Here is a 26,112-nt window from a genome sequence, read left to right as displayed (position 1 = left end):
AATTGATTAAATCCTCTTACTTTTAGTTTTTTTCTTTAAGAAAACTGGGTATTATTAGAGTACATTACCATTACAATTTCAGTAATAAATACTTCATCGTATTGTCTGTTTCTTTATTCTGTTTTTATTTTAAATGCTACTTTTAAGTGTGTGACATCTTCAACTTTTTGCTTTACAGTATATGGTTTCATACTACTGTGTACAGGTTAAATTTCTGGTGAATTTGTGAAATTAAAAACATTGAAATGTTTAATACATGAATTTGACAGTGAAAATAATCTTTTATTTGACCTTTATTCATTTTATAATGCTAAAGGTTATTACCTTTTACTGTTTGTTATTGTTATTGAGAGTAGATCTGTGCAGTGTTTAGCCAAATCACTGAAGTAGAACCACAATGCTTGCTGTTGCATCTTGACTGTACCGCTTAATTAGGTACCTCACTTTTTCCTTTTTGTCAAGTATGAATAATAGTACCTATGTCATAGATTTGTTGTCAGAATTTAATGAGAGAGGTACTGTCTTGGGATAGTGCCTAACTCTAAGGAAATACCGTGCTATCCTATCAGAGTTTTCTGTATTAGAATTTTTTTTTTTTTTTCATTTTTTCTTTTCAAGGCAGGGTCTTGCTATATACTTCAGGCTGGCCTTGAACTCACTGTGCTGGCTTCGAACTCACGGTGATCTTCCTGCCTTAGCTTCCCGAGTGATGGGATTACAGGCATGCATCACCACGCCTTCTCTCTACTAGAATTTAATATTTTTAGAAAAATTATAAACATGTTAGGTCTTAGAAGATGCATAAGCACAGTTTCTTACAAATACTTCCTTTTCAACAAAAAGCATATCTTGAAGAACCTTAAATATATCAAAGTAAATCACTACACATTTGTTTGGGTTTGGTGGTTTGGAAAGGGGAATTCTCAGAATGGGTTTTTAAAAAGGACATTTGGTATATTCTTATGAAAATAATTTTTTTTTTTTTTTTAATTTATTTCTTTAGCCCCCTTACCCAGGACTGGAACAGCCTCCACACCATCCTTACTATCAACACCATGCTCCACCTCCTCAAGCTCACCCCCCTTACTCAGGACATCATGCAGTACCACACGAAGCAAGATACAGAGATAAACGAGTAGTAAGTGCAAAGGAAGGCAGAGGTGTGAGGGAACTACTTAGAATTCTGTAGGTAATTTAAATGTGGGGATACCAGATTTTGTTTAATGATGTGTAGGTAATTTAAATGTAGACACATCAGGTTATGGTCAGTGACAGAGTTTTGGAGTAAGTCACAACTTATTTTTACCAGGAGTGGTTGATGATATGCTTTGAGTTATTTAGATTTCTTTTCCTTTTACTAGTTGAATCATAAGCTACTTAAGTTTTAGTAAGTTCATATAAAACTTTGGTAATATTTTAAGTATATAATACTAGCTAGGTTATTTCCTTGTATGACTGAATTTTTGGAGACGAGATGGTATATTTTAACAGATAGTCTTATCTCCTGTAGTTATTTATACCAAGTTTTCTTAAAACTACTAAACAAGTAAGTTGTTCTACCTCTCCTTTACCTCTAGTTTCTAAGATTGACAAATAAGCAGTTTTTAAGAAATAGAGAAAAATAATCACTCTTGTTGACAAGCTTTTTTTGGGGGGCGGGTTTCCAGTACTGGGAATCGAACTCACAACCTTGCACTTGCCAGGCAGGCGCTGTGCCGCTGTGCTAAATCCCTAGCCCCTTGACAAGCTTTTTTGATCTCTGCAGACAGATGGAAGTCAACCTCTACTTCGGAGGTTTATGGGTTTTCATTATACTGGCATTGTTTTTCTTTTCTTCCCAGTAGAATTTTTATTTTAAAAACTGGAAGTTGTCTTGTACTTGTTGGACGCATAATCTGTATGCACATTGTTTTATACATGTAAAGGTAGTTGCTTTGTTAAAAAAGGATGTACAAGCTGTTTCCTCCCCACACACACACTCTTCAGGATGTTGAGTGTTCTGTGGAGCCAAATAAACTTTTTTTTATCTTCCAAGTAATAAGAAGAATATACATATTTGAGAGTTAGCCAGAACACAAGATTCCTAGCCTGTCTTTGAGGCATTTTTATGAATTGTCATTTCTTTCTTTCTTCTCATAAAAATTGTAATCCTTCAAAATAAATCAAATTTTAGGACCTTTAACATCCTATAAACTAATTTGAGAATCTTGACTAACTTGAAAGTGGTATTTTCAGGCGCACAGGAGGGAAAAATACAGCCTCTGTGTGCTGGATTAGATGATTAGATGAACTATGATGTCTTAAAATGCCTTCTATAAATGCTAATGGTTTTTAAGACAGGAAGTGTCCTACTGATGTATACTTGCCATTGTTAAGTTCTATTTTGTAGACCTTTATAATAAACCTGTTAGCATATATTCCATATATATGAAAGGTTAGGTGCAATTACATTTTGAACTTTATGCTTTACACATTTAGGCTAACTGAAAACAGACCAAATTCAGTAAATAAAGATGAGCCTGAGAACTGAGTAGAAAGCTTAACCTAGAGCAAGGGTCACTCCTCTGACCTCTTCATCTTTCAGTGCATTGTAAACTATGGGACGGACTTCATACTCTTACTGAAATACTTACTTTCTTGCAGTGCATCACATTCTGTAGTTAACAATTTAAAGAAATCTGGATCATAGTATTTCTGGTTTCAAAAAGGGCAGAGTTCTGTTATGTCTTGCATTGTTGAAGGGAAGGTAAAAAGTTAGCCTTTGCATGAAACCACGTTGGTGATGTTTAGCATAATGGGCAGCATCCAAGAGTAGTGGTTGATAGTAATGATTAAGTGATAATTTTGGCCTAAATCTCATTAAACTGACAGGTAAGAAAGTCAAATCAAGTAGGACCTACATGAATAGATTTATATCTATGTAAATGTGTAATTAAGCCTCCAAAATCCTATTTCTCTGAACAAGGTCCTACAAAGTAGTATATTTTAAAAATTTCTTCTCTTTTAAAAATTTCTTTCAATTCCATTGAAATTTTTGGCATATCTAACCCATTTCTTCTGTTTTCTAGCATGACTACGATATGAGGGTGGATGATTTCCTTCGTCGCACACAAGCTGTTGTCAGTGGTCGGAGAAGTAGACCCCGTGAAAGAGACCGGGAGCGGGAGCGAGACCGCCCTAGAGATAATAGAAGAGACAGAGAGCGAGATAGAGGACGTGACCGAGAAAGAGAGAGAGAGCGACTTTGTGACCGGGACAGAGACCGAGGGGAGAGAGGTCGATATCGAAGATAGAGTCTTTGGAGGCACTGATTGAAGTTAAAAAAAACCTTGTATTTTTTTTTTGTGTGTGTTTACAAGTAGTAAGTTTATTTTCAGCTGTCTTCTTAAAGTTCACTGTGTAGAAGGATTTACTATCACCTCTTTGTTCCAAGCATGCAGTATAATAAGAACTGGAAAAACTCAAATTGGCCAAAAATGCAGTTGACAGTTGAGTTTGACACTTTCATTGAGAGGCAGAATGGAACAGTCCAGGAATGTAGATACTGACTCGTTCTCCATAAATGTTCATCTTATAGTGTGTTCATTATAGAGTTGTTTTTTACTTTCTTTCTTTTCAATCTTAAGATAACTGCCATGGTATTTTGCTTTGATGTATTTCTACATGTAGTTGTACACGGTTCAGTAAAAATAATGCTGCTATCACGTATGGAAATACTGGAATATGGTGGTTTGACTATATGGCAGTGTTGTAGCAGCCTCTTGGTTTTTTCTTTTTTTTTTTTTTTAAACTTACAAAGACTTTATTTTTCATTAGTCTTCAATGATGAGAGCAATATTTAGAAGACATTGCTATCTAATTTTTAATCTTTTTAAATAAATTCTTATGTTCAGTAGCATGATTGATGCTATTGTTTAGCCTTCCCCTTCAAACTGTATACATTGGCTTGGAATGTTCACAACTTGCTTGCGTGGCAGCAGAAGATAATTCCCATATTCTACATTGCTACTGTTTTGTATAAAATAAATTGGTAAAGATGGACACTTCCCTGTTTTATTTCTTGTCTAATTGCCAGTTTGTTTTACTGTTCATTTGATGGACATAAAAATATAAAAACTTACGCTACATGGTAACATCATGTTGGTATTTTGGCTAAATATTTATATATCTGGTAACATTTTGAGTGCTATGCTGATCACAGAAATAATCCTTAATCATTTTTTTTTTCATTTCCTGTAATCTACTTTGTAAAGTTTTCTATTTCACTTCTTAAATAGACCAAAATTTAATTATTTTACAGTTGCATATATCAACTGGCACGCCCTCCTACTTTTAACAGGGTATAAAATAGAAGTAGAGGCACGCAAAGAAACAGTTTATGCGAGAATTTTTTGTATCTCAGTTTCTGGCATTACACCTGTAGTGTTGGTTTTCATGAAGTGAAATACTTGAAGATATTTGAATGTTTGCTTTTTTTGTTTGTATAAGAATGTCATAGTTGCAATCTGTACCAAATCCCAATACAGCTTACATTTAATCTGCATTGTCCTGAAGCAAAGAAAGCAGTTTTACTTTTGAAGGACACATACGAACATTTAAAGTACTTTCCTGTACAATTTCACAATAAATAGTTTAACTTGGCTCAAATTACAGACTGAATTTATGTTAAAATTTATGTAGTGTTGAGAGGCGAAAACATGAACAGTTTCTTTTTTTTATAAAGGAAAGTGGTTGTCATTTTGCAGTTGCCGTTAAACCATTTAATGATGGTTAAATCTGTTATCTCTCAACATTTTATATTTATCATATTGTGTTACGCAGTAGTTGATTTTTTTTTTCTTAGTATTTGATATTTTTTGAAGTTCTTAAATACTAAAAAATTTTTGAGATTTGGAGCAATCACTGAAAATGCTATTTTATGAATTAATCAGTTATGAAAACAGGTAATATTAAAATTATTTTTCTGAAATATAACAAAGTCTAAATCATATGACATGCTCAGTGTGTGCAGCACACGTGTGTGTACACTGATGTACTTCACATCTGAGTTGCTACACTTAGGAAATGGATTCAGTAAGACTTGCAAGTTTGCCCAATATTACAAAGTATTAGTTGATAAGACCAAGATTCAACTCATATTTTTATTCCATTTGACAAAGGCATACCTCATCACCTTGCAAAAAGAAGTAGAACATAAACTAATACTGAAATGATGGGAATTTCTGCTGAGGATTATAAATAGTAATGTTACCTTCAGACTTCATAAAGCAGAGGGTTTTTTGAGTCCATTCACTTAGATGTTATACCTTGGGTTTGGGGTAGTAAGAGCTTAGTATTGTGTGATATATTCTAAAAATCAACATTAATTCACAAAGTATTGGATATCATTCTACAAATGTGGGTTAACTGTTGAGCGTAAAATTGTGTACAACATATTTTACGTATTTACCTTTATAAGCTGGTTAAATCTAGCTAATGATTGCATACCTCCACATAATTATTTGAGGACTTTTGTAATAGGTTTTATCACTGTGAAGAGCAGTTTTTTTCATGTACTGCACAATACTGTGACTCGAAAAGTTTCTATCAGTGTCATGTGTTCAGTCACTCAAAAAAACAGAAAATGTTAAGTCATTGAGAATTCAGAAATCCAGGTAGAGATTTTTTTGCCTACAGTAAAAGTTAAAGGAGTGAGACTAGATTGAGACATGTAATTCTCTTGGATTTGCTTTTCCTGTATGATGACTTTTACTCAGGCATAATATAAATGCTCTGAAAATGGCCTCTATCATGTTAACGGCCTCTGTGATCCAGCTAGTACTGTTAGAAGGACAAAGACTTCCACTCAATGTTCATATCAGTTCCAGAAAAGAATTCTTACACCTCCTCCCCTCAATCCAGTCTGCTGTCAAAAGAAACTGGATCTGTTTATTTTTCTTAAACTGTTTAGCTTGCAAGCCAGAAGAGCTTGTGGTCACGTCCATGGTTATTAAATCAGAAAAAGCTATTCCCAAGTAAGGTGATAAACAATTGAGTATGTCCATTGAATGCATTGAACTAGAACTTGAAGGTATCTGCTTTTGGCTGTTTTCTGCTATGCAATATTTTGGTCTTTCTGAAAGATGTAGAGTCTGCCTTGGCAGAACACTGAAAAGTCGCCTGTCCTTGGGCATGTCAGGTTCTTGAGATAGAAAGGAGGCTTGTTGCTTCCATTTACTTGGTCATGCCAAGTTTTCTTGCCTGTCAGGGTAAGGGTGTCTGTGACACTCAGGAGTCATTTTATTCTGATCTTTTAAATTTTGCATAGAAAACATTCCTAATGCAGTTTGATAACCGAAACTTGCACATAGGACAGAGTAACATTTTTTACTCTGTCAGATGGGTCATTTTGCCTTGTCTGTCTCAAAATCTTAACCCATGTTGCTCTTAGTTGTAAATTTGCATGTGGGAACTGAATGATTTGAATCTTGCTAATGATTTTTATGTATGACAGGTCAAATCTGAAATGTTGAGGGTCTCTGAAGTTTTTTTTTTTTTTTTTTTTTTTTTGGTCTTTTTTTGGTTTTTCTCCGGTACCAGGAACCGCACTCACGACCTTGGGCTTGCCAGGCAGGCACTTTTCCGCTGAGCTAAATCCCCAGCCCCGAGGGTCTCTGAAGTTACTCAGGTGCTTTGACATTAAGTGGTTAGCATGGAGGCTACATTTAGCTTTAGTTTCCAAGGGGTTCTTAATGGCTAATAAATTCTGTTAAAAGTCATATGTGTGTTTTGGCCGAAAATACTAACTTGGCTAACAGCTGGTTTATGAATTACAAAAATGATGTCTTTGTAGTGGTTGGAAGTTGAGAATTAAAGCATGAAAATCAGCTGGGTTTATGGAAGCATTCTATTCAGATTAAAGAAATTCTGTGTTTATTTACTATCGAAGTAATTTACTTTTTTTCTCTAATTTGTGAGATTGGGGTTCATTTTAAGCTTGGAACACTAATTTTTATTCTCAGTCACTTAAGTATGGTATGCAAACTTTCTCTTTGGGGTTTTGCATAAAATGAAATTCTCATTGATGTCATTTCTAATTTCACATGAGATACCCATATTCTGTCTTGCAGAAAAGCTGATGCACGAACTGAGGTACAGCTTCATAAATGTACCTTACTCACTAGACAGCTGGCAGTGCTCACCTCCATGGGATCGTACAGAGAATTTGAGAACATTCCTCACTGATGTCTCATATTATTACTAAGTTGTAAATAATAGTTATACAGATGTTACTGACTGTCCCTAATAATGTAGCCTCTATTCATTTATTCTCCCAAATAGTTACAGATTTCTATACTTTGCTTGAACCCAAGTGATTCAGGAATAGCTGGCCTTGTCCTTAGACTTGGCTGGCTGGGTGATCTCTTGCGCTTTGGAACTTATAAATCAATCAGGAGAGTGCATTCCCTTTGCCAGAACTTGGTTTAGGACTGAGTAATTTATATGTACTTAGGCAAATGAGATGCTAAGAGGAATTTCTAAAGATTTCTGGGAGAAGCTTACCTGCCCTTAAGAGGAAGTCAGTACAGAAGATGCCTTTCTGCTCAGGATTCAGTTTTGTGAATATGAAGCCTGCGAGAGCTGGTATATGGATGTTTTCAGTGGAAAGTATCTTGCATGATGGAATAGGGCAGAACTTTTTGTAATCTTTTTTTTTTTTTTTTTTTTGGTTTTTCTCCGGTACCGGGAACCGAACTCACGACCTTGCACTTGCCAGGCAGGCGCTTTTGCCGCTGAGCTAAATCCCCAGCCCCCTTTTTTGTAATCTTTGAGGAATGTTTTTATTTCAATGGGCTTAAAGACCCCGTGAGTACATTCAATGATGCACAGTATAGGAAAATCGCAGGAAGAGGTCAAAGATCTGAATAATACAAGGTATAGGGTCAATAGGGACAGAGATCTTGGTAAAGCAAAAATAGTACCCTTGGTCACAGGGGTATAGTTTGCAATGGAAGTCATCTGACCTGTGAGTGCTGATGGGAAAAGCTACTTAGGGTACATGTCAGTTGGACAAACCTAATGAGGGAAAACCTAAGCTATCACATTTCATCATGTATTTCTGGCAGGTACTTAAAACTGGCTAGCACACGGTAAAGTTAGCTGTGCGCCTCATTGTTTTTTCACAACAGCTCACAACCTTGTAAGAAGAGGTAAGATTTGTCTCCTTTGGGTTTGGGACTTCAGGTGCAATCTGGGAAAATATTGTCTAGATAGGGAAGGAGAAAAAACACCAAATTTTTTTTTTTTTTAAATAGCTATATCCGGGCGCTCTAGAGCTTCTAATTAAAACAGTAAAAACATGCGTTTGTACAGATTGTTAACATACACTAAATGCAGCGTGTAGATAAATTTACATTAAATTCAGCTAATATGTACTAAGTACTTCCAATAGAATATTTTGGGAGGTGCATAATTATAAGCAATCTGCCTTCAACAAGGCTAAATCTTAGTAATGATATATTTAGGGAGAATGTCAATATGAATTCAGGTGATGCAGAATTGATGGGGAAATGAAGGAGTTTGAATAGTAGACTTGAAGGTGAAATTAAAACGCTGTGATACAGCCAGAGTACCTGAAATTATCTGCTAGGGTTTGACTTCTCATTTCTGTAAAGGGATAACCTGAGATAATTTGAAAAGTCCTATAATTATGTATTGAAATTACAAAAGTCATAGCCCCTTAAATATAAACTATATAAAATGTAATAGTCTCATTTTTTAACCCAATTTTCATAGGTAACTAATTTGATTTTCCCCCAGGCCTTTTTTATATTCATATGATTGTACAGTATTTGTATAATTTTTAATTTCACAAAAATGTTTGTAGTTATCTGCTGCTTAAAAATATTTTGGTCATGACAGATTCCGTATACACCTGATCCCATAACATTGTATTGCTGAGGCTGTAGCCCTCTTCGTTTGTGTAAACACGCTCTGTGATGTTCACATGTGAAGAAATTGCCTAGCTGCATTTCTCCTTACTGAGCAATGCATGACCACGTGTATTTCTGCAGAGAAGTATTTCCCACTAATTAGTTTTGGACATAGGTCTAAGTAGGTGTATATTTACTGCCTGTTACCTGAAAGCATCAAAATTATATATATTATTCTTGGGAAATAGCATTTGTTAGAGCAGTTCTATAATATTCATATACATATGTATTTAAACTTGTACTTTTTTTAAGACAAGCAATCTCGAAATGATATGGTTTGGTTATGTTACATTTTGACAGTTACCAAATTGTCCTCCAAACTCCAGCTTCTCTGTCAGCAGTTTGAGACTTACAATTTACTATATGTATAGTGTTACTAGCACTAGAAATTATAAGTACTTGAATTCCTGCCAATCTGATGAAATAGTGCTCTTTCACTGCTTTATTGTGTTTTGATTCTGTTGTTTGGTGGTAGTACTGGAAATTGAACTCAGGGCCTGAACACTGAGCTACATACATCTCCAGCCAATATTTTCATTTTCAGAATGTCTCTACTAAGTTGCCTGGGTTGGGCTCAAACAATCCTGCCTCAGCCTGCCAAAATGGTATGATTACAGATATGTGTCACCAACCAGCTTCATTTTTGTATTAATTTTTATTTCCTTAATTTGTTTTTGTGAGGTTTTTTTTCATAATGTATTTCATAATATTTTTTCATAAATGTATTTAACCACTTACATTTCTTTTCCTGGAATTCCCTTTTCTTATTCTCTGCTCACGGTTGTTTATTATACTTTATGCATATAAACAACATACATCTGAATATTATTGATTTGATATATGTGCTACCAAAGTTTTCTGTAGAGTGTTTATTTGGTCTATGACATAAAAGTTTCGAATTTTATACAGTTAAATAATTATTACTGGACTTCTGCCTTTTGCATTTTGCATGCTCAGGTTCTGAAAGGTGTGCTATATATTTCTAAAACTTCAAAATTTTATTTTTAAAATTTAAAATAGAATTTAGCCTCAAATTTTTTATGTGAGACTAGGATATGGGCATCTCATTGAATAATTATTATTAAATTGAAATAAGTTCTCCCTTAGCTCAAGCTGTTCCCAGAAGTGATTCTCCTGCCTCACACTTCCAAGTAGCTGGAGCTTCATGCATGAGTCACCCTGCCAGGTTGTTTATAGTCTTAACTAAGTCTTCTAAGATTTTTTTGTTGTATGATTTAGCATTTCTTATTATTTGTATGTTTTCATGGTTTAGTTGCTATTGCAAATTGTGCAGTAGTTTACATTTCAGACTTTTATGAACAGGAAATGTGTTGATAACTTACTTAAGGTACCCAGCATGTTTTTATATGCATACACAGTGATCTAATTACTAAAGTCAAAGCAATTAATGTATCTGTCATCTTACACAGTATCTGTGGTAAGAGCTTCTCAAAATTAGTTCTCAAAAGAATCCTAAAATTCATGTAGAACAAGAACAGACCCGGGGCTGGGGATTTAGCTCAGCGGCAAAGCGCCTGCCTGGCAAGCGCAAGGTTGTGAGTTCGGTTCTCGGTACCGGAGAAAAACCGAAAAAAAAAAAAAAAAAAAAAAAGAACAGACCCGGAGTATCAAAAACAGTCCTGGGCAACAAGAACAAAGCAGGAGACATCATAATCCAGATTTCATGTAATATGACAAAGCCAATACAGCATGGTACAGGCACAAAAATACAGGAATCAATGGAACAGAAGAGAGGATGCAGACAGAACTCCAAGCACATTCACCTATGTGATCTTTGACAAGGGGGCTGAACACACGGACTGGAAGAAAGATAGCTTTTTAAAGGAATAGTACTGGGGAAACTGGTTAGCCACATGCTGATGATTGGATTTACACATGTATCATTTACCAAATAATATACTAAATCAAAATGCATCAGATGTAAATACTAAACACTTGCATGAATCATTTACCAAATAATACATTAAATCAAAATGCATCAGATGTAAATACTAAACACTTGCATGAAGATACAATTTATAATCTTGAAGCATAGGCATAGACAAGGATTTTCTGAACAGAACCCTAATTCTTCAAGAAATAAGATCAAGAACAAAATAAAAATTATCAAGACTCTTATGTACAGTGAAGGAAACAGCCAGAGGGTGAAGAGAACCTGCAGAACAAGAAACAAATTTAACCTGCTATACCATGGACAGAATACTAATATCTAGAATACATAGAACTCTTCAAAATTTAAACCCTCAAAATAAAAGGATTCAATCAAAAAAAATAGCCAAAATAAACAGACATTTCTTAGAAAAACTAGAAATGGCCAATAAATACATGAAAAAACTGTTCAACATCTCTGGAACCATTATTGCTTCTATTATTTGATCAATTTTGTATGCCTGTAGCTGGTAATCTGAGCAACTACTTTGAAGATAACACTAGGAATATAATAACCATTGTTAATTTCCTATCATCTTGTTTTGAAATTGTTTATCTTTTTTTGTCTTTTTAATAAAGTTAAAAAATAGCAAGTTAAAAAAAATGGAGATTCCATTTTATCCCAGACAGAACGCTTGTCGTGAAGAAATCAATAACATGCTGTTAACCCTGGTGATGAGGGAGGTGTCATTCTACATCCCTGGTGGGAATGTAAGTTAGTACAGTTACAAGTGAAATCAGTATGGAGATTCCTCAAAAACCAAAACTGAAAATTTCACTGACCCTGAAGGATAAGTCATTTGTGGAAAATTAATGCACCTGGAGACTATAATTTGAAATGAAATAGATCAAACAGGACAAGCTTCAGTATTGCAAGGTTTATAAGAGAAACCCCAAATATAAAGAAAATGTATGGTAGGTACCAGGAAACAAGATAGAGGTAGGGGAGGGAAGAGAGAAAGGAACATGAAGAGAATTAAGATGCATTATGTACATGTGTCATCCCCACCATGGATATAATCATTAGGTATAGCAAACATAAACTAACAAAAATAAGTGTTTAAAAAGCTGAATAATTCCACTGTAGTAGTTTATTTTTTGGCATTTCCAATGGGCAATAAAATGCTTCCATACCTTGGCTAATATGAATAATGCTGTAGTGAACATGGGAGTTCAGATACACTTAAGAGGTCCTGATGTGATTTACTTTTGGGTGTGTACCCAGGGGAAGATTGGAGGATCGGTGGTACTTCGATTTATAATTTTGTGAGGAATTATACTATTTTCTATAGTGCTTGTGCCAATTTACAGTTCAACCGTGTACTAAGTGTTCTCTTTCCTCCACGTCTTGAAAGAGTCTCGTTTTCTCTTGTGTCTGGAATAATACTTGTGTAACGAGTATGAAGTGATATCTCACTGTGGTTTTGATTTGCCCACTGATTAGTAAAATTGAGCACATTTTAATATGCGTATTGGCCATTGTTATGTCTAGTTTGGAGAAATATTTGTGCTTGTCCTATACTCAGTTTTTAATTGGATGGTTAATATTTTTGCTATTGAGTTCTGTGAGTTCCTTATATTTTAGCAATTATCTAGCCGTTTTTCAGGTAGGTGATTTCCATATATTTTCTCTGAATGCATAACCTACCTTCGCATTATGCAGATAGTTGCTTTCACTGTGATATAGTCTCCATTGCTTATTTTTGCTTTTGTTCCCTGCACTTTGTTGCCCTGTCCAAAAAGTCATTTCCAAGACCAGTATCAAGTAGTTTCCCCCTTAAACTCTTACCTTTTCAGGTTTTACATTGTCTTGAATAATTTCAAGGATATTTTTGTATATGGTGTGAGTTAAGGGTCCAGTTTTGTTTCTTTGCCCATGAGATTTCATTTACCAATGCCATTTATTAAGAACATGCTGAATTCACTTAGTGAGTGCCCATGTCAAAAATTTGTTGAAGATATGTGTGTGGCCTTTTTCCTGAGTCCTCTCTTTTGTTTCATTGTATGTCGTGTGTGTGCGTGTGTGTGTGTGTGTGTGTGTGTGTGGTTTTAGGTATTGAAACTGGGGTTCTTGTATTCTTTAGGTAAGTGCCCCACCGCAGGGTTTTATCCCCAGTGCTATGTGTCTCTCCATGGCAGTACTACATGGTTTTAAACACTATAATTTTGTAATATAATTTGGAGTTAGACAAGTGTGATCTCAAACTCTTTTTCTCTGTCCAAAATTGCTGTGGCTATTTAGGGTCTCTGTGTTTGTGTATGCATTTTTGGATGAAGTTATTCTATTTCTCTGAAAAGTATCATTGACATTTTGACGGAGACTGTGTTGAATGTATATATGCTTTTAAGTAGTGTGGGCATTTTAACATTCTACCTGCGCATGAACACAGGAGAGCTGTGCCTCTGTGTCTTCCTCAATCTCTTTCAGCAAACTTTCACAGTTCTGATTGTATACAAAACTCTGTACTTCCCTCTCCCACGTTTTGTTTTTGATGTAATGGTTTTCATTTTTTATACTGTGTATCTTTTAAGAAATTATTATAGCTATAGTTCTTTTTACTAGATTTGAGCCTTGCCACTACAAACATGTGATTTAAACACCACTATGATGGTAATAGAATATTTCAAATTTAATTATGTCCTTCCTTAGTTGGTTTTATACTTTAAAATGTAGTAGTGGTACTAATTAGCATTCTTTTCTTCCTTTTAGCATTTTTTTTTTTTTGCACCAGGAATCAAACTCAGGACCTTGCATTTGCCAACCTAGGCACTGTGCTGCTGAGCTAAATCCCTGGCCCTATTTTAGCACTTCTTGTAGAAAGGTCTAAAGGTAATGAAGTCCCTGAATTTTTATTTGCCTGAAAATATCTTTATCTCTCTTTTTATTTCTAAAAGAAAGTTTTGCTGGATAAAGTATTCTCAGTAGGCAGTTGTGTTTTTTCCCCCCTCTTAATCACTTTGATAACTTCCCACTTTTCTTATCTGTAAAATTTCTGCTGATAAATCTGCTGAAAGCCTTATTTGAGTATTTTCCGGTATGTGAGGGGCTTTTTCTCTTGCTCTTGTTTGATTATACTATGCTATGAGATGATCTTTTTGTTGAGCATAGCTTGAGATTTTTGAGCTTTCTGTATCTGAATATATCTTCCCACACTTTCAGAAATATTCATGGATTATTTCTTTAAGTCACTTTTCTGTCCCTTTCTCTCTTAGCTCAGTAATTCTTATAATGTGAATGTTAGGCCTCTCTGTAATACTCCATAAATCCTGTAAGGTTTCTTTATTTCTTTTCTCTTTTGAATTATGTTTTCAAATCTTTGACTTCACAGATTCTTTTTTTCTTCTCGATTTGTTATGTTGCTGACATGTGGTAGTGCATTTCTAACTTCCTTAGTTTCAGTATCTTCTTTAGAGTTTGTTTTGTTTCCCTTGAGCAATGGGTTGAGGTGAGAAAGATAAATGTAAAGATGACTATTAAGAAATTCTTGAGCCAGATGTGGTAGGCTGACGCAGGAGGATTGCAGGTTTAAGCTCAGCCCAGGCAACTTACTAACTTAGCAAGACCCTGTCCAAAATAAATAAAAGATAGATGTAGCTCAGTGTTAAAGCTCTGGGTTCATTCCCGGTACCGGAGAAAAACCAAAAAAAAAAAAAAATAAATAAAGCTCTGGGTTCAATTCCCAGTGCTGCACATATGTACACACACACACACAAATTCTTGAAATTGATTTACTATTCATATAAAATATGATTGAATATATGAAGTAGAATTGAAGTAGATGAAAAATCAAAGAAGGAGCAATATCCTCAGCCACAGAGAGAATGAATGAATTTTTTTCTTTCTCGCTGGACTTCGATAGAGTTCTAAACAGGAATCACTAATGCTATAGGAATTTTCATTAAACTGATGAATGTAAAAAGTGCTATTTATTAATACATTACATTAGGGCCTCCTGGTTTCCTACTGCACTTCTAAAGATCCTTCTGATTGCTTGCTTGGCTTTATGTGCCTGTCCTTTCTTCACTGAACAATAGTTGTGTGCAGCATAATTGTGTCTTCTGAAAATGATGGCTCACATGTAAGATCATTTGCTCCACAGGGTTATATGGAATTAACATTTTCTTAATTGTCCATTTACATCCACCTTAGCATCATAGCTCAAAGCATTACTCCCTTATTTGTGGTGATGCTAGTGTAAATAAACCTGTGCAGCCACTTGAACAAAAAGCATAGCATATACAATTTATGTATATTTTTGATAACCAATGACTATGTTATTGATTTATCTATTTATTATATTTTTATACTATACTCTTTTCACTTATTAAAATGAGTTTACTTAAACAGTTTGTAATGTCATGCCAGCTACAGCCTCTTGCATCTCATATTTAGCAAATCTCTTTATTGCATCAAAAGGACATGTAGACTGTCCTATACCATGTAGGTTTGTGGAAGACCATCCTACAGTGTTCATACAATTATGAAATCATCAGTATTTGTCAAAACATGCTTTTTTTTTTTTTTTGAAAGAGAGAGGGTCTTTCCCTGTAGCTCAGGCTGTCCTTGAACTCATTATGTAGCCAAGGCTAGCCTTGAACTGGCAATTCTCTTGCCTCAGCCTCCTGAAAGCTAAGATTACAGACATTAGCCACAATGCCTGCAAATGCTCCTGTTGTTAACATATGAGCATGTGTGAACTGATTTGATATGTTTGTCCCAATTTTTGTTTCATTATAAAAGTTAAAATTCAGATGGTGTGTGAGCTCTAACAAAAATAAAGCCAAGAGGTTATGAAGAAAGAGTTCTCATGCATGTTTGCCTGATAGTAACTCTCTCAAACACACCTTATCACAACATCCATCACATCCTTTTAGCAAAAATACTTCTACAAGGCCGTCTGCCCAGAAACTGTTGCTTTTAGCCATAGACTGGTGTCACCAGTGTTACTGATGTCTCTGCCCAGAATCATTGCTTTTAAATATGTTATCTTCCTCATTCTGCCTTTAAAAGCTTTCCCTTAGCTCAGCCACTTTGAAAATACTCAAAGTTTACTATGAAATTTGTATTCTCATTATAATACTCTTCTATTCCCATATAAATATCAGGAGACTCTTGGGTTATCTGCTGTTCACCAAGTGGGTCCTGAATCAAGGGCACCTGCAGAGACAATGGGTGACTCCTAGCGCCAGGTGTGGTATTGACATTGGACCTTGTGTGCGCTCCTTTTCTACAGCTCACTTTTTCTGTCTTGCTGAGACTTCTTTCATGTTGGACCCTCCTTTTGGCGGGTGGGGAGCTGGTAATCAAACCCAGGGCTTGTATGTGCTAGGCAAGTACTGTACCATTTGGTTTTATCAACAGCAATCTTGCCTCAATCTGGTAGATCTTCTACGGGTTTTCTTGGAAATGGTTTTGGATAAGGCCTCCTTAAAGAATATTTTTTGCATCCCCTTTGGGAACTCTAAGAAACTTTTGTGATTTCTGACAAGATCTCCTGGTGTAAGAACACTGTCCAGTTTAACATTCAGGTTCCCACACAACTTACATCCTGTGAGATTTCACGTCTCTTCTGATGAATTCTCTTTTGTTCCTGTGCATCTAGCTTTACATGTTTGATCAGGATGCCTAATTTAATTCTTTTAATAAGCACATGTTTTATGTTTCTTCTCCTTTATAGATGGTTTTTCTTTTTTACTTTTTTTCTCCTTATTTCTGAAAACTTTTTTGAGATGAAAACTAAACATTCTGAGTGATGGTCAATTGAAAACCAGTGGTGTAGGCACCATCATTGTTGATGGATTTTCATTTCCATAGATGCATAGTCTTGTGTAAATTTTACTTGGCCACAGACACCTGAGATTGCTAATAGGGCATCTGTCAAGCATGAAACAATTTTCATGCAACTAAGGAAAACTTGGTCAGAATCAATAAAGGGCCTTCCACAAATAAAAATGCTTTACCAGGTATACTTATTAAAGCAAGACATTTTCTTCAAACCCTTAATGTTCCCTGCTAGGTTTATAAGATTGTCTTTGCTCAAAGCAAAGAAACAAATGACTACACAAATTCTCAGAAACAAAAACTGACCAAACACATTCCCTGGAAGAAAGAGCCTCTTTCATAAATGGTGCTGGAAAAACTGCACATGCCAAAGATCTACATTGGACCCATATCTTTCACCATGCACTAAACTAAATTTGAAATGGATCAAAATGTAAATAGTAAAGCAGAAGCATTAAATCTGCTGAAAGATAGAAAAGGTAAAACACTTCAAGACATTGGTATAGGCAAAGAATTTATGAATAAAACCCTGATTGCACAGGAATCATCATAAAGAATCAATAAATGGGATCTCATCTTATTAAAAAGCTTTCAACAGCAAAAGAAACTACCAACAGAGTGAAGAGACAGCCCTCAATGTGGGAATAAGATTTTGCTGGCTCTATATCAGAAAAGGATTATTATTGAGACTATATAAGGAATTAAAAAAAAGACCTCCCAAATTTAAAGACCCAAACCAAAATGGATATCTGAGATGAATGCACACTTCTAAGATTAAAAAAAAATACAAGCAGCAATAGACTGGCATAGTAGTGCACATCTGTAATCCCCTCACTTGGGAGGCTGAGGCAGGAGGATCATAGCAAGTTCGAGACCAGCCTGGACTACCAAGTGAGCTCAGGCCAGCCTGAACTGCATAGCAAAGCCCTGTCTCAAAAGAACAAAAAAAAAAAAAAAAAAAAAAGAGAGAGAGAAAGAAAGAAAGAAAAAAAGAAAAGAGATATGAACAGCAAATAAATACATGAAAAAATGTTTAACATCATTGGTCAATCTAAAAATGTAGATTAAAAGGACACTGAGATTGTATCTCACTCTGGAAAGAAAGGCTATCATCAAAAAAAAAAAAATCAACCAACAACAAATGGCAGTGGGAACCCATCTCCACTGGTGCAACCTCTGTAGAAATCAGTGTGGAGGTTTCTCATAAAACTAAGATTGGAGCTCCTATTTGACCCAGAAATTCCCCTTCTAGGTATCTTCCCAGAAGAATTAAAAACACTGTACTTCAATGATATATGTGCACCCATGTTTATAGCAGCAGAATTTGTAATAGCTATATCTTGGAAACAACACAAATGCACATCAACCAAGAAATAGATAAAAAGATGACTTTTTATACAATGGAGCACTACTCAGCCACGAAGAAGGATAAACTGGAGACTTTTGTAGGTAAATGGAGACAATACTTCTAAGTTAAAAATATCAGCCCCATATGTATAAACATCGTGTTGTTTCAATAGTGTGAGAAGCTAAAAGAATAAATAAGATGCAAAATGTAAAACAGATATTATAGAATAGGAGAAAGCTATTAAAAGTAAAGAGAAGTGAACAGGGAAAGAAAAGAGAAAGCAAATATATATATAGATATATATATAAAATATATACATATATGATAGTTAAGATGGTTATACTACTACTCAGAGTTTATTGAAAAGGTTTGTGCTAATATTGTTTGGACAGTTAAATGCTGATATCTTGTACTCTGAATAACTAATTTAAAGGTAGCAATATATAATATATTAAACATTGTTTCCTATTATCTTATTATTTGAAATTTTGTTTCATTTTTTTCTCTTTAAAATAAAAAACTCAAGAAAATAGGAATACAAGGCCTTTATATTAATCTCATAAGGGCTATCTGTGACAAGCCAATGGCTAACATCTTATTCAGTAGTGAGAAGCTGAAAACCTCTCTCGATTCAGGAACAAAACAGGGACATCTGCTATTACATTTTTTTGTGCAGTGTAATTCCAAAATACTACATAAAACAATTAGAAAAGTGAAAAAGGCAAACTAAAAGGATATGGGTAGTGAATAAAGATGTGAAGTTATCACTGTATGCAGTTAACATGATTCTCTACAGAAAAGACCCTAAAATCTTCACCAAAAGATGAGAATTAATAACCAAATTCAGTAGTGTACCAGGACATAAAGCCAACACTCAAAACTGAATAGTATTCCTGTACACCAGCAGCAAACTTACTGAGAGGATGATTAGAGAAAAATACCCTTCATAATAGCAACAAGAAGAAAGAAATACTTGAAGATAAAACAAGGTAGTGAAATTCCCCTATTGTGAAACAATCTCTATAGTGCTGTGAAAAAGGAAATCAAAGAAGACACCAGAAAATGGAAAGATATCCCCTGTGCCTGGACAGGCAGAATCATTATAGTCAAAATGATCATATGAAAAACAAACTAGTAGGAATTACTAGTGGTTTTCATATTACTTTTTTTTTTTTTTTTTTTTGTCTATTTGAGACAGGATCTCAAAATGCAGTTCAGGCTCACCTTGAACTCACTTTGCAGCATAGGTTTGCCTTGAAGTCACAGTGATTCTCTGACCTCAGCCTTCTGAGTGCTGGGATTACAGGCTTGTGATATCATGCCTGGCTATATTACATATTGTTATCTTCAGTGAAGTTGCTTAGACTACCAGAGGTAAGAATGCAAGATTGATCAAACCATTAAAGAGAATAAATATAATAAAAAAGCATTTGAAATGATACAGAGCTTCACTAAACAAAATGGTGGGAATTCACCAATGGTTGTTATATTGCATATTGTTGTCTTCCAATTAGTTGTTCAAATTACCAGATATAAGCATGGATGTAAGCATGCAAAATTGGTCAAAAAATTTTAACTGTTCTTTTCAAGAAACCAATAGATATCAGTCATACAATTAACCCAGCTCTCTGTCTATAACCTATCTATCTATCTATCTATCTATCTATCAATCATTTATGTATCATCATCATCATCATCATCTATTCCCTTCCTCCTTTCTTTATTTTTCTCCTTTCCTTCATTCCAGTTGTTCCTTCCCTTAGAACAATTTCTTTCCCTTGCACAGTATCATTGTACTTTTTGTGCTTTATTTACTCTTTCAGTTTCTTACACTAGGGAGACATGATGTTTACACATGCAGGTCCAATTTATTTCATTTACGAGTATGGTTGCTAGTTGCATCCATTTACCTATAAAAGCCTTGAGTTAAGGATTTTTATAAGTAATACTCCTTTGTATAAAAATACCACATCTTTTTTATCCATTCCTTGGTTGATGGGTATTTGAGTTGTTTCCAAGACTTAGCTATGATGAACTGTGCTGCTATAAACATGGGTGCACATATATCACTGTAGTATGACGTTTTCAATTCTTCTGGGAAAATACCCAGAAGGGGAATAGCTGGGTTAAGTGGGAACTCTAATCTTAGTTTTGTGCGGAATCTCCAAACTGATTTCCACAGTGCTTTCACCAGTCTACACTCCCATTAACAGTGGAGAAGGGTTCATTTTTCCCCAATCCCCTCCAGCATTTCTTATTCATTGATTTCTTGATGATGGCCATTTTTTCTGGAGTAAGATGGAATCTCTGGGGTGAGTGCTGTTTTAGTTTGCATTTCTTGAATGACCAATGATGTTGAAGATTTTTTCGTATATTTATTTTCCATTTGTATTTCTTCATCTGAGAAGGGTGTATTCATCTCAGATGCCCATTTTTTATTTGTTTTTTGGGGCCTGATTTTTAAAATTCTTTTTTATTGAATTTGGAGGCCCTTGTTTTTTAAATTCTTTATATGTTCTAGATAGAAGTTCTTTGTCTGAGTTACCTAAAATTTTTTTCAATTCATGGGTTTTCATTTTACTTTGCTGGTAATTTCTCTTGATGCACAAAAACTTTTTAATAAGAGATCCCAATTGTTGATTCTTTGAAGAATTTCACATGCAATTGAGTTCATTGTTCATGAACTCTCTGCCTACCTCTATGTCTTTGAGATTTCTACCTATTTCCTCTTCCAGGAGATTTAGTGTTTCTGTTTTAATATTTAGATCTTTGATCCATTTTGACTTTTGTTCAGTGCATGGTGATAGACATAGTCTAGTTTTAATCTTCAGCACGTGTCAAGCCAGTTTTTCCAGCCTCATTTATTAAAGAGACTATCTTTCTTCTAGTGAACGTGTTTGGTCACTTTGTCAAAGATCGGGTGGCTGAGTGTGTTTGTAGTTGTGTCTGCATCTTCTAACCTGTTCCATTAATCTATAGGTCTGGTTTTTTGCCTGTACCATACTGGTTTTATCACTATATCTTTATAGTATAATTTCAAATCAGGGATTGTGATACTTCTTGCCTTTACTTTACTGCCCAGGATTGCTTTTGTTATTCTAACCTTCTTCTTGTTCCAGATGAATTTTAGGAATATTTTCTCTAGATCTGTGAGGAATACTCATGATATTTTAATTGGAATTAGTATCAAAGTTGTACAAAAACTTGGAGGGGGAATGGCCATTTTCATAATGTTGATTCTTCCTATCCATAAGCAAGGAATAGCTTTCCATTTTCTGAAATTCTTTTTGATCCCTTTTTTCAGTGTATTATAATTTTCACTGTACAGATCTTTTACTTCCTTTGTTAGACTGATTCCTAAGTATTTCATTTTTTAAAAATGTTTTTATGAAAGAAGTCGTTTCCCTAAGTACTCTTTCAGTGTGTTTGTTGCTTGTGTACAGGAATGGTATTGATTTTTGAGTGCTGACTTTGTACCCAGCTATGCCACTGAATTTGGTTACTAAATCTGTAAGCCTTTTGGTGATGGAGCTTGTGGGGTCTTATATGTAGAGTATCTTGTCATCTGTGAATAATAATAATTTCACTTCTTCCTTTCTTATCCTTATTCCTTCTATTTCTCTCTCTTGTCTAATTGCTCTGGCTAGTGTTTCCAGAACTGTGTTGAACTGGGCTGGTGACAGTGGACATCCCTGTCTTGGACCTGACTTTTAAGTGAAAACTTTCCGTTTTTCTCCATTTAGTATGATGTTGGCCATTGGTTTGTCCTAGATGGCTTTTATCAGCATGAGGTAAATACCATCTATGTCTATTTTCTGTAGGATTTTTTTGGTTATGAATGAGTGTTGGACTTTCTCAAAAGATTTTCTGCATCTATTGAGATGATCATGTGATTTTTGTCTTTGGCTCTATTGATATGGTGTATTACATTAATTGGTTTGTGTATATTGAGCTATCCCTACATTCCTGGGATGACTCCCAGTTCATGATATATAATTGGTCATGGTATATAATTTTCTTGATGATTTGCTGCATTGTGTTTTCTAGTATTTTATTGAGAATTTCTGCATTGATGTCTGTTAGGGAGATTGGCCTGTAGTTCTCTTTTTTGGTTGGGTCTTTCTCTGGGTTTGGTAATAGGGTAATACTCGCCTCCAGGAATGAATTAGGGAGAAGTCTTTCCCTTCCAATTTCATTAAAGAGTTTGTGAAGAACTGGCATTAAATCTTCTCTAAATTTCTTATAGAATTCAGCTATGAATCCATCAGGACCTGGGCTATTCTTTGTTGGTAAGTTTTTTAATTATATTTTTAATTTTGTTTGCTAATATTGAGTTATTTAGGCTTTTTATATCTTCTTGATTCAGCTTTGGCAATTCATATGTATCTAGGAATCTGTCTATTTCCTCTGCAATTCATATGTATCTAGGAATCTGTCTATTTCCTCTGTATTTTCCATCCTATGAGAGTAAAGAGTTTTAAAGTAGGTACTGATGATCTGAATTTCAATAGAATCTGTAGTAATTTCATACTTTTCATTCCTTGTTGCATGAATTTAAGTTTTTTTTTCTTTCCTTTTGATAAGGCTGGCTAGGGGTTTTTCAATTTTGTTTATTCTTTCAAAGAACCAAAGCTTTGTTTCATTCATTCTTTATATTGTCTTCTTAGTCTCCTTCATCTTAGTTTCTGCTCTGATTTTTATAATTTCCTCCCTTATCTGGGCTTTGGGCTTGACTTGCTTTTTTCCTAGAGGCATGAAGTATAACAGAAGATCGTTTATTTGTGCTCACTGTTTCCTTGATGTGGGAATTCACTGCTATAAATTTCCCTCTGAGGACTGCTTTCATTGCATCTCACAAGTTCCTATAAGTTGTATATGCATTTTCATTTGATTGATGTATTGTTTAATTTCTTCTTTCATTTAATCTGTGACCCATTGGTTGTTCAGGAGGATTTTATTTAATTTCCATGAGTTTATGGAGTTTTTGTGATTTCTTTTGTCATTCACTTCCAATTTAATTGCATTATGATCCATTAGTGTGCATGGGATAATTTCTAATCCTTTGTATTTATCTAACCATGTTCTATGGGTAGTATATGTTCTATTTTAGAGAACATCCATATGCGGCTAAGAAGAATGTGTATTCTGATATTATTGGTTGGAACACTCTGTAAATGTCTACTAAATCCATTTGTTCAAAAGTTTGGATTAGTTCTTGCTGATTTTTTGTCTAGTTGATCTACCTCTTTGTGACAATGGGGTGTTAAAGTCCCCTGTTATGATTGTGTTACTGCTTATTTGATTTTTCACATCTGTTAAAATTTGTCTTATATAGCTGAGCTCTCCAATGTTTGGTGCATACATATTTAATGCTGTTTTCTCTTCTTCTTGAAGTTTTACCCTAATGAGTATGTAGTGACTGTCTTTATCTCTTTCGACCATTCTTGGTTTGAATTTCACATTGTCTGCAAACAAAATAGCCACCATTGCTTTTTTTGAGTTCCAATACATGGAGTATTGTTTTCCGTCCTTTGACTTTCAGTCTATGAATTTCCTTTTGAATTAAATGTATTTCTTGTATACAGCATATTGTTGGATTTTGTTTCTTGATCCACTCTGCCAGTCTGCTTCTTTTGATTGGTGAACTGAGACCATTTACATTAATGGCTATTACAATATGTATTGGCTTATCTTTTTCATGTTATTTTCTTGCTCTTGGTTCCTCCTTTTGCTCTCTATTTAATTGCTTGCTCTACTTGTTGGTTCCTTTCTTTTGCTGTTCTGGAAATTGTGGTCATTTATATCTCTTTCTAAAATATCTTTTAGTACTCTTTTAGGGTTGGTTTGGCACTCATGAATTTCTTCAGTTGTTCTTTGTCATGGAAATATTTTATTTCTCCATTAATTTGAAAGGATAGTTTTGCAGGGTACATCAGTCTGGTTTGGAAGTTATTTTCTTTCAGGATGCAAAATACTTCATTCCAAGCTCTTTTTGACTTGATGGTTTATGTTGAGAAATGCGCTGTGATTCTGCTGGGCTTTCTTTTATAGGTGATCTGTTTCTTTTCTGTAACAGCTTTTAGTATTCTGTTCTTTTGCTGAATTTCTGGGATCTTGATTATTATGTGTCTAGCTGTAGATTTATTTTGATTTTGGCTATTTTGAATTCTATATGCCTTACTTAACTGTATGTCAGGTTTTCCTCCCATGCTTGAGAAATTTTCTTCTGCTACCTGTGGAAACAGTGTTTTTGTGTCCTTCACTTTGCTTCCTGGTCTTTTGTTGACATCTATCAGTCTATTATTATTTTACTTTGCCTCATCTTGCAGCTGCTGAGTTGTTATTTCCTGTTTTCCTGTTAATTTTGAGAGACGCTTTCTTTTGTAGTCATTAGCTGTAATGCTGTCTTCCAGGTGTGAAAGTCCACCTTCAATTTCATTCACTTGGTTTCCCCAGTTTTGATGTGTTTTTGATTACCTGGATATCTGTTTGAATCTCTTTCATGCATTCTAATCCTTTCCTATATTGTTCCCTCTAGGTTTCCATCATTTTTATGCTCCTTTATTTTTTTTTACCTGTATCTTCTTTAGATGGGCTGAGCAATTCTTTCATTATTGTTATCATTTCCTTTTCTTACCTGAGAGATTATTTCTGATCTGATTTTTTTTCTATGCCTTGATGGAGTTGTTTCTTTACTTCAGTTGCTATCGTTTCAGAAATTTCAAGTATGTGACTTCCAAGCTCTTCTATGTTGATGCCTCCTGGACTTGTTCTGAGTGGGATGAAGGTGTGAGATTGCATTTTTCTCATTTTTCTCCTTTGTTTTTTCATTTTCAAAGATCCAGAGTTTCACAGGGGCTCAGCCTCACTTCTGCAATGATGTGGGAGTGATGGGGCAAGGTTGTGAAGCTCCTAGGTGCCCAGTGTGTCTCCTGCTATTGTGGGGGAAGTGTGGTGGTGGCTCCCTGAGGTTTCTGGAGTTGTGCATGGCTCAAGATGGCTCCCACACCAGTCAGGGAGGGGTAGGAGAGTGACTCAACAAGGTTTCCTAAGCTGGCTGGGGGTTAGTTTGGCTCCTGCAAGGGTGTGTGGGGGATGTGGTCACCAAGGCTCCCAAATGGGCTCAGCTTGGTTTCCATGCCCTATAGCAGTAAATTTAAAAATGAAATAGTCACTGAAATTTTTTTGGTCACACCTCACAGATAGTACTCCAATCATGAGTGGGTTACAAGCTGATAAAATCTAGTGAAAATAGCAAATATATTTAAAATATACTTAGTAATGTAACATATAGCCTCACAGCTTAGCAAGACAGTATGCTGTAGAATATTATCTGTTTACTCTCCTGACTGAATGCTGCAACTCACTGCTAATGCCCTGCATTGTTAGGGAGTGTCATCCATGATTTCTACTGAATATATATATGGATATTATACTGTTACAAGTTTGGAAAGTGATGTCAAACCATCATAAGCCAATTATTAGCTGTAGAATAATATTCACCATAAGTGAGGCACCATCTAATTGACTATTCTTGTACTGATATGAGGTTGGAATAGAGTAGCATTGTTTGCTGAATAGAGTGGACCCAACAAAACAGACTCCATTTAATTAATACTGTGGTAGGTTCTGCTGAAATTAGAAGTGTCACCTGCCAATATGTAAATTCTTATTGTACATTTGAATATCGGGGAAGTGACCACCAGCAGTGCCGAAAGACCAAAAAGTCACCTCTAAGATATCTTCATCAAAAACTCTGTATGCTCCTTCATTGAATAACTTTATTTTTAAAAGAAATCCAAGCCTCTTACTCATGTAAAGTTTACCATGGTACAGGTCCTAAAGGGCCTTAAGATACTATAAATGAGAAATTATAAATATTGTCGCAATATTGTTTTTTTTTTTTATTTTAAAGAATAAAAGAAGGATAACATAATAATAGGGGGGACTTAGCAAATTACAGACAAAATGGTAGGAAATTATCAATGGTTATCATTTTACATATTATTGTCTACAAAATAGTTTCTCAGGAAAACAAATAGACAAATAATAGTGAGTTA

General features: G+C 34.9%; 1 protein-coding gene across 1 annotated transcript in view; it reads left to right on the top strand.

Moving 5' to 3' along the window:
• Nucleotides 1-4,374, top strand: part of Ythdc1 (YTH domain containing 1) — a gene marked incomplete in the record, with an annotated part of 30,440 nt that extends 26,066 nt beyond the window's left edge. The window contains 2 exon segments of the mRNA XM_005392822.2: nt 1,004-1,138; nt 3,069-4,374. Of these exon segments, the coding sequence (XP_005392879.2) occupies nt 1,004-1,138; nt 3,069-3,293 (360 nt within the window).
• Nucleotides 4,375-26,112: the final 21,738 nt, after the last annotated feature.

The sequence above is a fragment of the Chinchilla lanigera genome, unplaced genomic scaffold (assembly GCF_000276665.1).
Source record: "Chinchilla lanigera isolate Chin_1 unplaced genomic scaffold, ChiLan1.0 scaffold00046, whole genome shotgun sequence".
Taxonomy (NCBI): Eukaryota; Metazoa; Chordata; class Mammalia; order Rodentia; family Chinchillidae; genus Chinchilla; species Chinchilla lanigera.
The sequence above is the reverse complement of the archived record's forward strand: the minus strand, read 5'-3'. Positions and strand labels throughout refer to the sequence as shown.